The 11664-nt window shown below is 37.4% G+C and overlaps 2 protein-coding genes across 2 annotated transcripts; one reads left to right on the forward strand and one right to left on the reverse strand.

Moving 5' to 3' along the window:
* LOC105057227 (uncharacterized) lies at positions 1-3152 on the forward strand. The gene is made up of 5 exons (XM_010939746.4): positions 1-328; positions 784-877; positions 1211-1334; positions 1622-2524; positions 2605-3152. The coding sequence occupies exons 1-5, from the start codon at positions 136-138 to the stop codon at positions 3025-3027; spliced, it is 1737 nt and encodes a 578-aa protein (XP_010938048.1). The 5' UTR covers positions 1-135; the 3' UTR covers positions 3028-3152.
* A 1297-nt stretch (positions 3153-4449) lies between these two features.
* Positions 4450-10860, reverse strand: LOC105057226 (ABC transporter I family member 6, chloroplastic). Its single transcript, XM_010939745.4, has 6 exons — positions 10420-10860; positions 10281-10331; positions 8094-8315; positions 7072-7194; positions 5610-5786; positions 4450-4760 (listed from the first exon to the last, which is right to left on the reverse strand). The coding sequence occupies exons 1-6, from the start codon at positions 10744-10746 to the stop codon at positions 4674-4676; spliced, it is 987 nt and encodes a 328-aa protein (XP_010938047.1). The 5' UTR covers positions 10747-10860; the 3' UTR covers positions 4450-4673.
* Positions 10861-11664: the final 804 nt, after the last annotated feature.

The raw sequence follows: 11664 nt of genomic DNA on the forward strand, positions 1-11664 counted from the left end.
CTCCCTCCCCCCAGTTCCTTCCGCTCATTCAGATCTGAGCAAAAGACTTAAAAAAAAAAAAAAAATCCATCCTATACTAATTTGTGTCCGCCTCCTGTCCCAAATAGGATGAGGCCGTAGGCAAGAGCTGGAGTGATGATGAGTCGTATATCGAAGGAATCGCTTCCCGGCGGGAGGAATGCGGCCGGCGGACAGCAGGATCGCCGGCGGGGGAGGGGACTCGCCGCCGGAGGAGGGTCTAGGGACGGAGACGAGAGCTTGGATCTCTTCGCCACGATCCGTCGGTACCCGTTCATCAGCTCGACCATCGAATCCGGCAGCCAGAATGGTTTGGATCCGTACTTTCTTCCTTTTCTTGCTCCGTTCTCTTAGAATCAACAAAATTGTTCTCCAGATTTTTTTTTTTTTTTGTCATCAGAATCATTGTCTTTCACTATAACTTTGAATTTTGGTTACATTTTTCTATCAAGATTAAAGAATTTCCTTTTTTTCTATAGAATCTTAGATATCACATCACTTTAATAAAGAATTTCTTGTGGGATTTCAGTAATATCAGGCTATAATTCGGGTATGTTCTACTGCAATTGCTCGTAAGCATTTTGAGTTTGCATTAGATTGCTTTGTTTTTGATGGACAGACATTTTGTTATTTTAGCTGCATTTTTCTCATTATTTTTCCCCCCTCTCTTCTTGCTTTTTGAAGTATTATGTTGTTATCAGGAATATTTTGTAGAAGAAATTTTGATGCTTTATGTTGTAATGGTATCGAATTTTGATGCTGCAGGACTGGTCAAGACATCGATCGGATCGGCAAAGTTGGTGAGGAGTGGAGCAGATGATCTCTTATCAGCTGACATTGGCAAAAGCGATTATGATTGGTAATCAAAAAAATAAGAACTTTTTTAATTAAATAACTCTCCTCTTTTGCTCTTTGGAAATCAAGATTTAAATTTTTGGATTCATACATAATTGTATCGATTCACAATAATTTATTTCTTTTTACCAATTTAATGTTAATCCTTTCAAACTGTTTCTTTTTAAGAACCAGAAAAACAAAAAGATTCAGAGTAATATATGCCAGGTAGTTATCCTGATATGTTGCACTTTATAGATTCATGAGAAAAATTGTAATAAATAGATAGATATATGTATTATAGATAATCTGGAATCTAACCACAAGGTTGATCTAACTCAAATGGACACTTGGACAGGCTTCTGACTCCCCCTGGCACTCCTCTCTTCCCTTCTTCAGATGCCAGCGAACACCAGCTGTCCTCGACAGCTCCAAGGAGCAGTTCCAATGTCAGATCAGTCTCAGCCACAAAAGCTTCAAGGGTATGCTTCGACTCCCTCTGTTACCTTGAAGATTATATAACTGTAACAACCATTTTTTATCTCATTAAACTGTAACAACTATTTTACAGCAACATAATTTACATTTAAACTTCAATTTGGTTTCTTATGGGACATGACTTAACCATACTCCATTTGTGGTACATAGTTGATACATACTTTTCAAGTCTCTTTTGCCATAACAAAAATGTATGGTAGTTTATCAAACTAAATCAGGACTCCTCTACCTGCAAGAATTTGGGTCTCAACACGTCCATTTTCTCCTGTAGTTTTCTGTGTCTCAGTCAGAGAATGGGCAATCTACTAGACCAGCCAGAAGTACTTCAGTCACTCGTCCTTCTCTCACCAGTACAAACTCCTCCAGTTATTTCTCTAACAACAATAGAACATCACTCAACACTAGCTCAGCCTCTTTTACTTCTAGACCCACAACCCCTGGCAAACGCCCAACCACCGCATCTACCACAAGGACAAACACGGCCCCAGCTTCCCGTCCAGTGCCGTCACGTCCATCCACACCTTCCAAATCTCGAACATCTTCCAGTTCTTCGGGAGATAATAAATCCAAACAAATACAAAACTATAGACCTTCCACTCCAACCGCCCGACCTTCTACTAATTCAAATTCTAGTTCAAGCACTTCAGCATCTCGTTCAAATTCCAGACCATCAACCCCAACACGTCGCAGCATTACACCAACCCCAGCTCCAGCTCCAACAACCTCGATCTCCAGACCATCAACTCCTAATCGTCGCAACCCAATAGCACCAGCTCCAGCTTCGGCACGCTCCTCCTCCGTTGGTCGGATTCCGACAACAAATGGCAGAAACCCTGCCCCTGGATTACGTCCTAGTTCACCAGGCCCACGAACCCGAGTTCCTCCAGATTCCCCACACAATGTTCCACCAAATCTCAGGACGAATCTGCCAGAAAGACCCATTTCTGCCAGCAAGCAACGCCCAGGAGTGCCATCAACAATCCAGGCAAAACCGAATTCTGTGGCAGCAGCTTCAATGAGCTCGAATCGAGGCAAGCTCTCAAACAATTCACCGAAGGAAATCCAGAAGTCGACTGCGGTCGGGAGACCCACCAAGCCAGCTTCATCCACAGAAAGCACTGGATTCGGGAGGACAATCTCCAAGAAGTCGCTTGACATGGCTCTCAGGCATATGGTGAGGCTCTTTAGATACCGTATATCCGGTGATATCATCAACATTCTAATGCTAAAGCATTTAGATTAATTTGATTCCAGGACATCCGGCAAGGCATGGGGGGCATTCGTGGGGCCTCTCTCTTTCCCCAGAGCATCCGCCCAACCACTTCAAAAAGCCTGCCTGTTCGCACTGTCGACAAAGCAGCAACTCATGATGATGATGAAAGAATGTCGGATTTGACCGGTAGAGAGGATGGAAATCATAATGGAATGGTCTCCAGTGACAGCAATTTGGCCATCTCGGAAGATGGGGAGGGGGTGGTCGGTTCTGCAGAGAGGGAGTCTGATGTTGCGAGAGTGAATGAGCTGGATATCTATGAGAGCTCCCGATATGATGCGATTCTGCTCAAAGAGGATTCAAAGAACTTGAATTGGCTGCACAGTATCGAAGATACTTCCAACCAGAGCCCTCTGTTCGATCATCGATTCGAGCCACTGCCAGAACCTTTCAGCCTTATCTGAGACATTCGGTTTTTGCAATGGCTGATCTTCTCTTTTTACGTTATTTATGTTTTAAGATTTTCTTCTGCAGATTCAATACTAGGTGTATTCTTATAATTCTATAAATTATTATAGAAGTTCTTTAATGCATTGTGCTCATGCTTGATAGATGTTTAAGCAGTAGGTGTGCATTTAATAAACAAGTTTTAAGGCAAAAAAAAAAAAGCAAACACATGACCAACAAAAAGCACCAAATCTATGGAAAAAGAAAGATTGGAGTCTTGCACGGAAAAAGCAGAAAGATTTGAGTCATTCAATGCATGTCCAAATGCACTCATTTTCCTTGGGTTTTCATAGCTGTACAAGAGCCAGGATTTTCAAACATTGCAAACAACTGATCTTTATTTCAATGTTGCACAACCTTATTTTGTTGCTGATTCATGATGACCATTACAGCATACATTTATTAAATTTACTTTGTATGTCAATAATGACAAGGTAGATAAAATTTAAAAAATAAATATCGAATATTAATAAACTAAATGCAAAGACTATTAATATCTTTATGTTGAAGCCATTGCAACAATCAAATCATTATATTTAACAAAAATCACATTGTTACAGTCAACATAGCATATACATAACAGCCTACAAATAACCATGGTAATTTATAGGTCATTATTTTTGTTCAAAAATGTACAGCATGTGCCCTAAAATCCTTTTTTTCATACAACAAGTGCCTTAAAACTGCAATTACAGTCACTAATGTGGTTTGGGTTCTTTATTTACTATCATGAGTGGAGCAATCTTTTGCTAAATTACAACAAACATTGCTGATTCCCTCTCCAAGACGCATGATAATGAAGAGCGAACCAGCAGACCAGTAATGCCTATTAATTTGCTCAGAGACAACATCAGCAGGGACTGAAAATAAATAAAAAGAAAGACATTGAATGAAAAAAATACTGATTACAGGAATATAACATCTATGGATTTTTTTTCTCTGTGCTCCAATATACAGACTTGAAAAAGGAAAGATGGTCTTCATATTCTGCCCCAATCAATCAACAAATGAAGGATAGAAGAAATTGAAGGAGATAGCAAGTGCATCATGCTTGTGCTCTTGCATGGTGTCAACATTTGGCAAACACATGGTGAACTATTAATAAGGATGTGGGTACTAAATAAGACTAGTCATATAAGTGGTTGCTTTAAATGGCTAAATTGTTAAGAGTCAGCTATCGCTAGTTTGCTACTGATTTCCATTGGATATCCGAAAGTTCCAAACACTACAGAAAATATGGGCTTGGAAAAATCAGCCTGCGGGACCTCAGGAAAACAGAATGACTTATGAATGCATTATTCCTGTTATTCAATCGTGGCTCACAATGTAGTCATCCAATTCATATTGATGCCAAATTTTTATCAAATTTTTCAAAAGGATGGAGGATAATGATAAATCATTAAACATTACATCAGGTAGCATTTCTTTCCACTGATGCATCAAATACATTATACATATGGTTTGTGATATCTGGCAACAATATGTATGGTCATGCTATCACTTTTTGAAATCGTGTGTCCAAAAAAAAATAAAAAAATCAATTCTTTATCAGGAAAAAGCAGACAAAGAAGAAACTAGGTCAATTTGGATACTAACTTCACAATCATGAAACAGAAAATGCTCTGTAGCCCTCCTTCTCAAGCTGTTTTGCCAGTGAAAGATCACCAGTCTTTACAATTGAGCCTTCCTCCTGAACATATCCAAGTGAAGAAAAGGCTTTGTGTTATAGTAATCTAACCATAAACTCATGCAGAAAACAACATAGGTGCAGCTATAATTTACCATCAACTGTTTGATCAAGACCACACATCCATTAAATGAATTTCAAAAAATGGACCCAATTCACATGCTATGCGGCTCAAGACCACACATCCATTAAATGAATTTCAAAAAATGGACCCAATTCACATGCTATGCGGCTTTGTTTGTCAGGAGAGTCAATATTGGACTCGGGGAAAAAGAAGCAAAAGATTTATAGACACGATATTGTAGGAGGGTACAGGACTTGAACATTGGACTCCCCAAGAACACCAGAAGAATGAAAAAAAAAAATCTAGATGCAAATGCTATCAGTTGCATATAGCATTTGCAGGTCAGTTTACTCAAGTGGTTGATGCCCTTGTTTAACTAGTCAATTCTCAAAACATTCTTCAGATACTGCAAATAGGAGGTCTAAACATATAGATTAATACTTGTAAGACAATACGACTTTTTTCAGAATTTGCAACTCAGGTTAAGTCCACATGCTAGGAATAGCCAGGAAAGGGATCCCTGGAACAAATTAGTATATTCAACATGCCAGGAATAGGATCCAAAGTGGAATATACCATCTTTCTGGCAAGTAAACATTTTCTTGATGAACACCCTAAAAGTCCAATTCTTTGAAAGATAGCATCAGCATAAAAAATGCACAAACAGGTTACATTTTTTAAAAAAATATCATGCGAAAGTGGTATGACAAATTTGACAGAATAATAGTAAGCAAAATAAACAATTAACCATTCATGCTATTATCTGATTCTGAATCTGGGTCTCTTACCATGATATGTACATGGCTGGGATTGATAATATCCAAAAGACGTTGATAATGTGTGATCATCAAAACCGAATTGTAGGGTGTTAAAAGCCCATTAACTGCTTTTGCTACATCTTGAAGTGCATCAACATCTAACCCTGAATCAATTTCATCTAAAATTGCTAAATCTGCCTCAAGAATCTGAAAATAGAGGAACCCAACATGATGGTGAATATATTATAGCACAATTGAGGTAACTATCATGACTTAAAAGATATAATTATGTATACATAAGCAAGAAATCGATCACAATTTTTGGCAATAGATTTTTCACTTGTGAGAGTATTGACTGCAATATGGAGTCCTGTATGGTCAGTGCAAAGAGAATGTGTATAATGTATCCATAAACCATAACCTTGCCCAACTTCTGAATCCCAGATTCCTTCCATTTTCAGCACTTTTGAAGTTTGTTTACAAGGATGCGTTGGGTCATTTTAAAGAACACTGCCATGGTTGGAAGCAAAAGCAAAATGAGAGGACTCTGTTGTAGTGCACAAAGGTGCCCGACACAAAGTGCCCTTGTCATCTTCCCTACGCTACCCACTTGCAACTCTAGAAAATCAACTAAGAGGAATTACTTCTCATTATGGACCAAGTTATCCAAGTATATGGATGCAATGTGGGAGCTTACTCAAATCTACTCACTGGATATGTGAACAATGATCACTGAGATTTCTAAAAAACAACTGGGTTGGTAAATCTTAGGCTACCATTACACTCTCCTTGATGCAATTCAAATTATCAAGCTAAAGTAACTTGAAGCTATTGTGATTGTAAAGTAGTTGGAGTTTGGCAGGAGTCCATAATATTAGATATGCACAATGCGTCTCCTTTCTGACTCTTCGAATAAGAGAAAATGTCAAAATTGTAAAACTTTATACAAATTGTAAAACTTTATACACCATCTTTTTTCATCAATGTCTATTTCATAAGTCAAAGTCATATCATCTAGTTTACAATTAGATTAAGATGCTTACGTATCCTAATAATTTAAGTGTTTCAAAAAATTGGCAACAAATTTGGTTTATGGAGGAAAATAGACATTGAAGTCATTGTTATGTTGCACATCAATAATTCGTAGTGGAAATGCTTTGCAAACCAATTGAAGCTATTGGGTGTCTCTGTATTCGTTTCCTCCAAAACATGTTATAGTAACATAGTCATCTGACATTTTATTTCCTTATCATCAAAAAGGGTGCAATTTATTTCCTCATTAACAGCTTTAGCCTATTTATCATGTTACACATTTGATTATCATAACTTCACCATATAGAGCATATCAAATTGCATTTACAAAAGAAATATACAAGACATTATTGGAGTGGAATCAGTCAAATGATGTTATTAAGTTATATAATGATGAACAAGTCTTCTTGTGGTTAAATAACTCAGTTTTGTTGCTTAATACAAAGATCAGATTCCATACCGCAAGTTGCAAAATTTCATTGCGTTTCCTTTCGCCACCGCTAAACCCTTCATTCACATTTCTGTCCAGAAACCTTAGATCCATATTAACAGCAGCAGCTTTGGGAGACAAATAACTATAGAACTGTAAAAATGCGACCACTAGAAATTAAAACATCCACAATTCAAAAAAAAAAAAGAATCAAGTAAAAGACGAACAATGTAAAATGCATAGATATAGATTTTTCACTTAACTTATATAGCTAAGGAAGAAGATAATTGAAGGATACATGGAAGTTTTACACATAGTCAAGCATTAGCTAGCATTCTTCTATTATACAGGACAATAACAGGTAGGAATCACTGATGCACGGCATCTTCATTAATAACATCAGAATTATAACAGCCATAACAATATTCAGTACCAAAGAATCAGTATCTTCAGCTTTCAAGACAAATAACACACTAATTCATTCTCTATATGTATTACTATTTTTCCCAGTCATTCTCAAACTTGTAAAGCATGACTGAATCCAGGTAAAGCAAATACTAACCTCAACACATCTAGTGAAAAAGATGGTATGTGAATACAGAGCAGAAAATTAAAAAAAAGAAAAAGATAAAGAAAACAACAGGTACAGTCCCTTTAGCACTTTACCTGGTTCTCTAAATCAAAAATAATGTTTACTCACCATCAGATAATTCTTACTTCATGTTTAAACAGAGATCGGAAGCCAGCCCATGCAAAGCATGGCATCAAGGAAAAATTCTTTTGTTGACACTAAAAAATAAATTTAAAATTGAGATAAATTGTATGATAGAGTTATTCATTCTTTCCTGCATTCATCAAGCAAAAATAATAAAGACAGAGGCATAAGATCCATATAAGACAGTCACAGAACATAACACCTTTCAGTATACCAAAGATACCCAAAGAAATTACAATATTTGAGGTTCTAATGTTTCAAAATAAGAAAGAAATATACAATAAGAGAACGACAGTCATAGCTAATAGAACCAAAAATAATGCAAAAGAATCCAAACCTCTAGAGGAGGTAGCTCAGGTAGCCCTTCCTTTTTTCTTCGAGCATTATATGCCATGTTCAGAAAGTCAAAATTGCTTACCCCTGGTATCTCAACAGGGGTCTGGAAACTCATGAAAAGCCCAGCATGAGATCTATCCTCTGGCTCCATGTCTAGCAAGTTCTCACCTTTAAAGATAACACTACCTCCAGTTACCTCATAATCTGGATGACCAACAAGAACCTGTATACATAAGACAATCCTCAAAAAATCTGTAAAGCAATAAAATACAAAACTTGAAGTCAAGAAGAAATGAGATGATGTTAATATGTCCAATTGTCTCATCAAACACAATTACTCTTTAAGTGATCAAAGGTCATTTTTAATGTGATGCATCTAAGCCATGCTTTAAGGTTTGGAGCGAGACTATTTGATCTGGTTAACTAGCCTTTTTAACATGATCTTGAGAATAGAGAAAAACATTAGATGATTGGATAGGTACCAGTACCACAGTATTGGCATCATGAAGATGACCCTGATCCACAATATTACATCAATTATCATGGAAGTAAATTAGGGTAGCTATGCTGTAGATATATGGGAGAAAATGATGGAACAAAGATCATGATTAGGGAACACACACACAGCAAGAAGAGGGAAGGAAAAAGGAAGGGGAGGGGGGGAACAGGGGTGGATGTGTGGGGGGGGGGGGGGGGAGGAGGAGCAGAGTTTGATGTGTGATAAAACAAGGATGAGTAAGGTTAGGAATATATTAAGTGCAGGAGTTAAATAAGTTATAGTTAATGGAAGGTGAACCATCTAAATCAGAAAGAGCATGTGCATCAAGCATCTAAGGAGGCTTCGCAAAAGCCACAACCAGCATTGTGTTTAAGTACCAACAGAAGGAAACCAAAGATGACAGATGGATGGTGTAATCTTAATACAGAGGAAGGACGATGAGGAATTCATAAAGTCAATGCCATATAATTCAGATAAGATTTGATGAATACATTTTGAGGCTATGCAGAAGCATAGTTACAGATTAGACAAGCAGATTCACTTCTGGTTGCATAAAATAGCCCAAAATGCCAAATGTACATCAGTAGGATCACAAGCAATAATTTATAGGAGAGAAATTCTTACTAAGTTATAAGAAGAATTTGTGTGAGGCTCATTATTTTAATATCTCTATCTGATTGGTTCTCCTCCAAGAGTTCTGCATTAGGTGCATCTCATTGTCCTGATGTGAAAACTCAGTGTTAACATCAACTTTAGTAAGTACACAAAGGATGGCATCATGAAATTTAAAGTCTGGCATTACTTGATGTGATCTCCTTCTATCATTCTACATTTGGACCCATTCAATTTATCTTCAACTTACAGCACTAGCTATAGTTATCATTACTGCATTTAAATCAATTTTATCTAATTAAACCTACGATCATTTTTTGAATTTCAACCCATTCAAATCTAGATTTTTTTTTTTTAAAAAAAAGAAAAACACTTTCAGCAGCAATAACTTGTTCAAGCGTCCAATAACAGTTTTAGGGGGTGCTTGGTTGAGAAAAATGGAGGTCTGAAATGGGAATTGGAATAGATGACTCCCATTCCAGCTACTTGATTAGGGGGAGTCCTATTCCGATTCCAATTCCGGAGTAGAATGGGTATGGCCCAATCTATCTAAAACTCAATCCCTATTCTCTCTTATGGATTCAAATTTTCATTCCAACTCCGATTCTGATCATGAACCAAATGCTTCAAGAGATTTGATTATTCCAATTCCGATTCCAATCCATTCTAATTCCGATTCTGGTCACAAACCAAGCATCCCCTTAGTTCAAGCCATGTAGTAATGGTGTTACTATAGGTTCGGCTTAACCATCAATATCTACTTAGTAGATGCTAACTTAAACCTGATAGTAGTAAAAACAAACACACCAGCATCATGGAGTCTCATGCACTATCCCAATAATACATGGCGGAAGCCTATGCTATTCAATTTTCCCCTACTTTTTCTAATTCGCTCTAAATGCATGATAACGAATTAGAATAACAAAATTCCAGTTTTTATTAGCAATCCGTTCTTCTATAATCCAAAAATATCAACTTCGGCCATTATATTAACACCACTGGTTGTCTCGACATTCATCAAGGTTGAGCGAAACTAAAATTATAAGGGAAAAAAAATAAAGAACATCAAATGATCACCTTTGAGAATGTGCTCTTCCCGGACCCATTCTTTCCCATAATCGCGTGAACCTATTCAAACAAAACCAAGGATTAAAAGTTCGCCGAACATATATTCCTAGAAACGAACTAAGAAAGAAAGGGATGCACCGGGAGCCACCTCGCCCTCGTAGATCGTAAGATTGACACCACGAAGGATCTCCTGCCCCGACTCCACGATCACGGCCATGAGATCTTTCACCTCCAGCAAAACCCTAGGCGGCCCGCTCCGGGAGGCGTCCGGGCCAGCGGCAGGGGAGTCGACGGCGACCGTGGCCTTCGGCCGCAGAGGCGGGCGGGCGCGGAGGGAACGGGCTCCCATCCGCTGGGGAGAACGGACCGTAATTAGGGAGGAACTCGTCGGCGAGGTTCGGAGAGGGAGAGAAGGGGATGGCGGCGAAGGAGTGGAGGTCGAGAAGCGGAGAGAAGAGCAGAAGGCGAGAGCCATGAGGTCGAAGAGAAATTCTTCCGAGGGAGCGTCCAGTCAGCCAGGAATTTGGACTTCTAAAGGAGGTCGGATGATAGGGAGGAGGGACTTGCCAAGCGAAAAAATTTCACACGGTAGTGAGAGTGCCAAAATGATTTTTATGGCAGGATAAATTACAAGTGAGTGAAGCGGCTCCTCGTCTATTTTTAACGATTTATATTTATATTTCAAAATTTTTATTTCCTTAATTAGATCATAAAATTTAGATTTCTATTGTAATATCATCCAGCCATCTAATAGGATCATTAACGGTAACTGATAAATTATTAATTTATTTTTTATTTTAAAATCAGAAAAAAATTGTCTAAAAATATCATGATATTTTTTTAAAAAAAACATGGTTTTTAAGTCCATAAAAAATTTTCAAAAATTTATACTTGACCCTCCTGATCCTTCTATATCCATAGTTATATATGAGGTGAAATTCTTTATATTAACCATCCTATCCCACTTTCTGGTGCTCCATTTTAGTACCAACAAAGCTCCTTGAATACCATCTAACAAAAGTCAATGTTAACAATAACTGTCAAATTACTAATTTATCTTCTCATTTTAAAATAAAAAATTATCTAAAAATATAAAAATATTCTTTCAGAAAGTCATGATTTTCATGTACATCGAAAATTTTCAAAAAGTTACACTTGGCCCTCCCCTGACTCTTTTATCTATAGCTATTTATGGGATGGAACCCTTCATATTAACCATCTTATCCCGTCTTTTAGTACTCTATTTCAGTGCCAATAAAGTTCTTGGAATCATATCCAAAAGATTTGCTAGCGATCTTGCTTGGAAAAAAAAAATTGAGGATAAAAGAGGGTGAAAGAGAACAGTCTTATCCTTTTGATATGAATTTCGAAAAATAAAATTAAATGATAAATA

This window comes from Elaeis guineensis, chromosome 14 (assembly GCF_000442705.2).
Source record: "Elaeis guineensis isolate ETL-2024a chromosome 14, EG11, whole genome shotgun sequence".
Classification (NCBI taxonomy): Eukaryota; Viridiplantae; Streptophyta; class Magnoliopsida; order Arecales; family Arecaceae; genus Elaeis; species Elaeis guineensis.

Excerpts from the sequence above, each read along its gene's own strand:
- LOC105057226 (XM_010939745.4), bottom strand. The coding sequence starts at position 10,746 with ATGGCTCTCGCCTTCTGCTCTTCTCTCCGCTTCTCGACCTCCACTCCT. Across the intron at positions 5,787-7,071 it reads ATGAAATTTTGCAACTTGCG|ATTCTTGAGGCAGATTTAGC; the intron begins GTATGGAATCTG and ends CTCTATTTTCAG. Across the intron at positions 4,761-5,609 it reads CCAGCCATGTACATATCATG|GAGGAAGGCTCAATTGTAAA; the intron begins GTAAGAGACCCA and ends GGATATGTTCAG.
- LOC105057227 (XM_010939746.4), top strand. The coding sequence starts at position 136 with ATGATGAGTCGTATATCGAAGGAATCGCTTCCCGGCGGGAGGAATGCG. Across the intron at positions 329-783 it reads CGAATCCGGCAGCCAGAATG|GACTGGTCAAGACATCGATC; the intron begins GTTTGGATCCGT and ends TTGATGCTGCAG. Across the intron at positions 2,525-2,604 it reads ACATGGCTCTCAGGCATATG|GACATCCGGCAAGGCATGGG; the intron begins GTGAGGCTCTTT and ends ATTTGATTCCAG.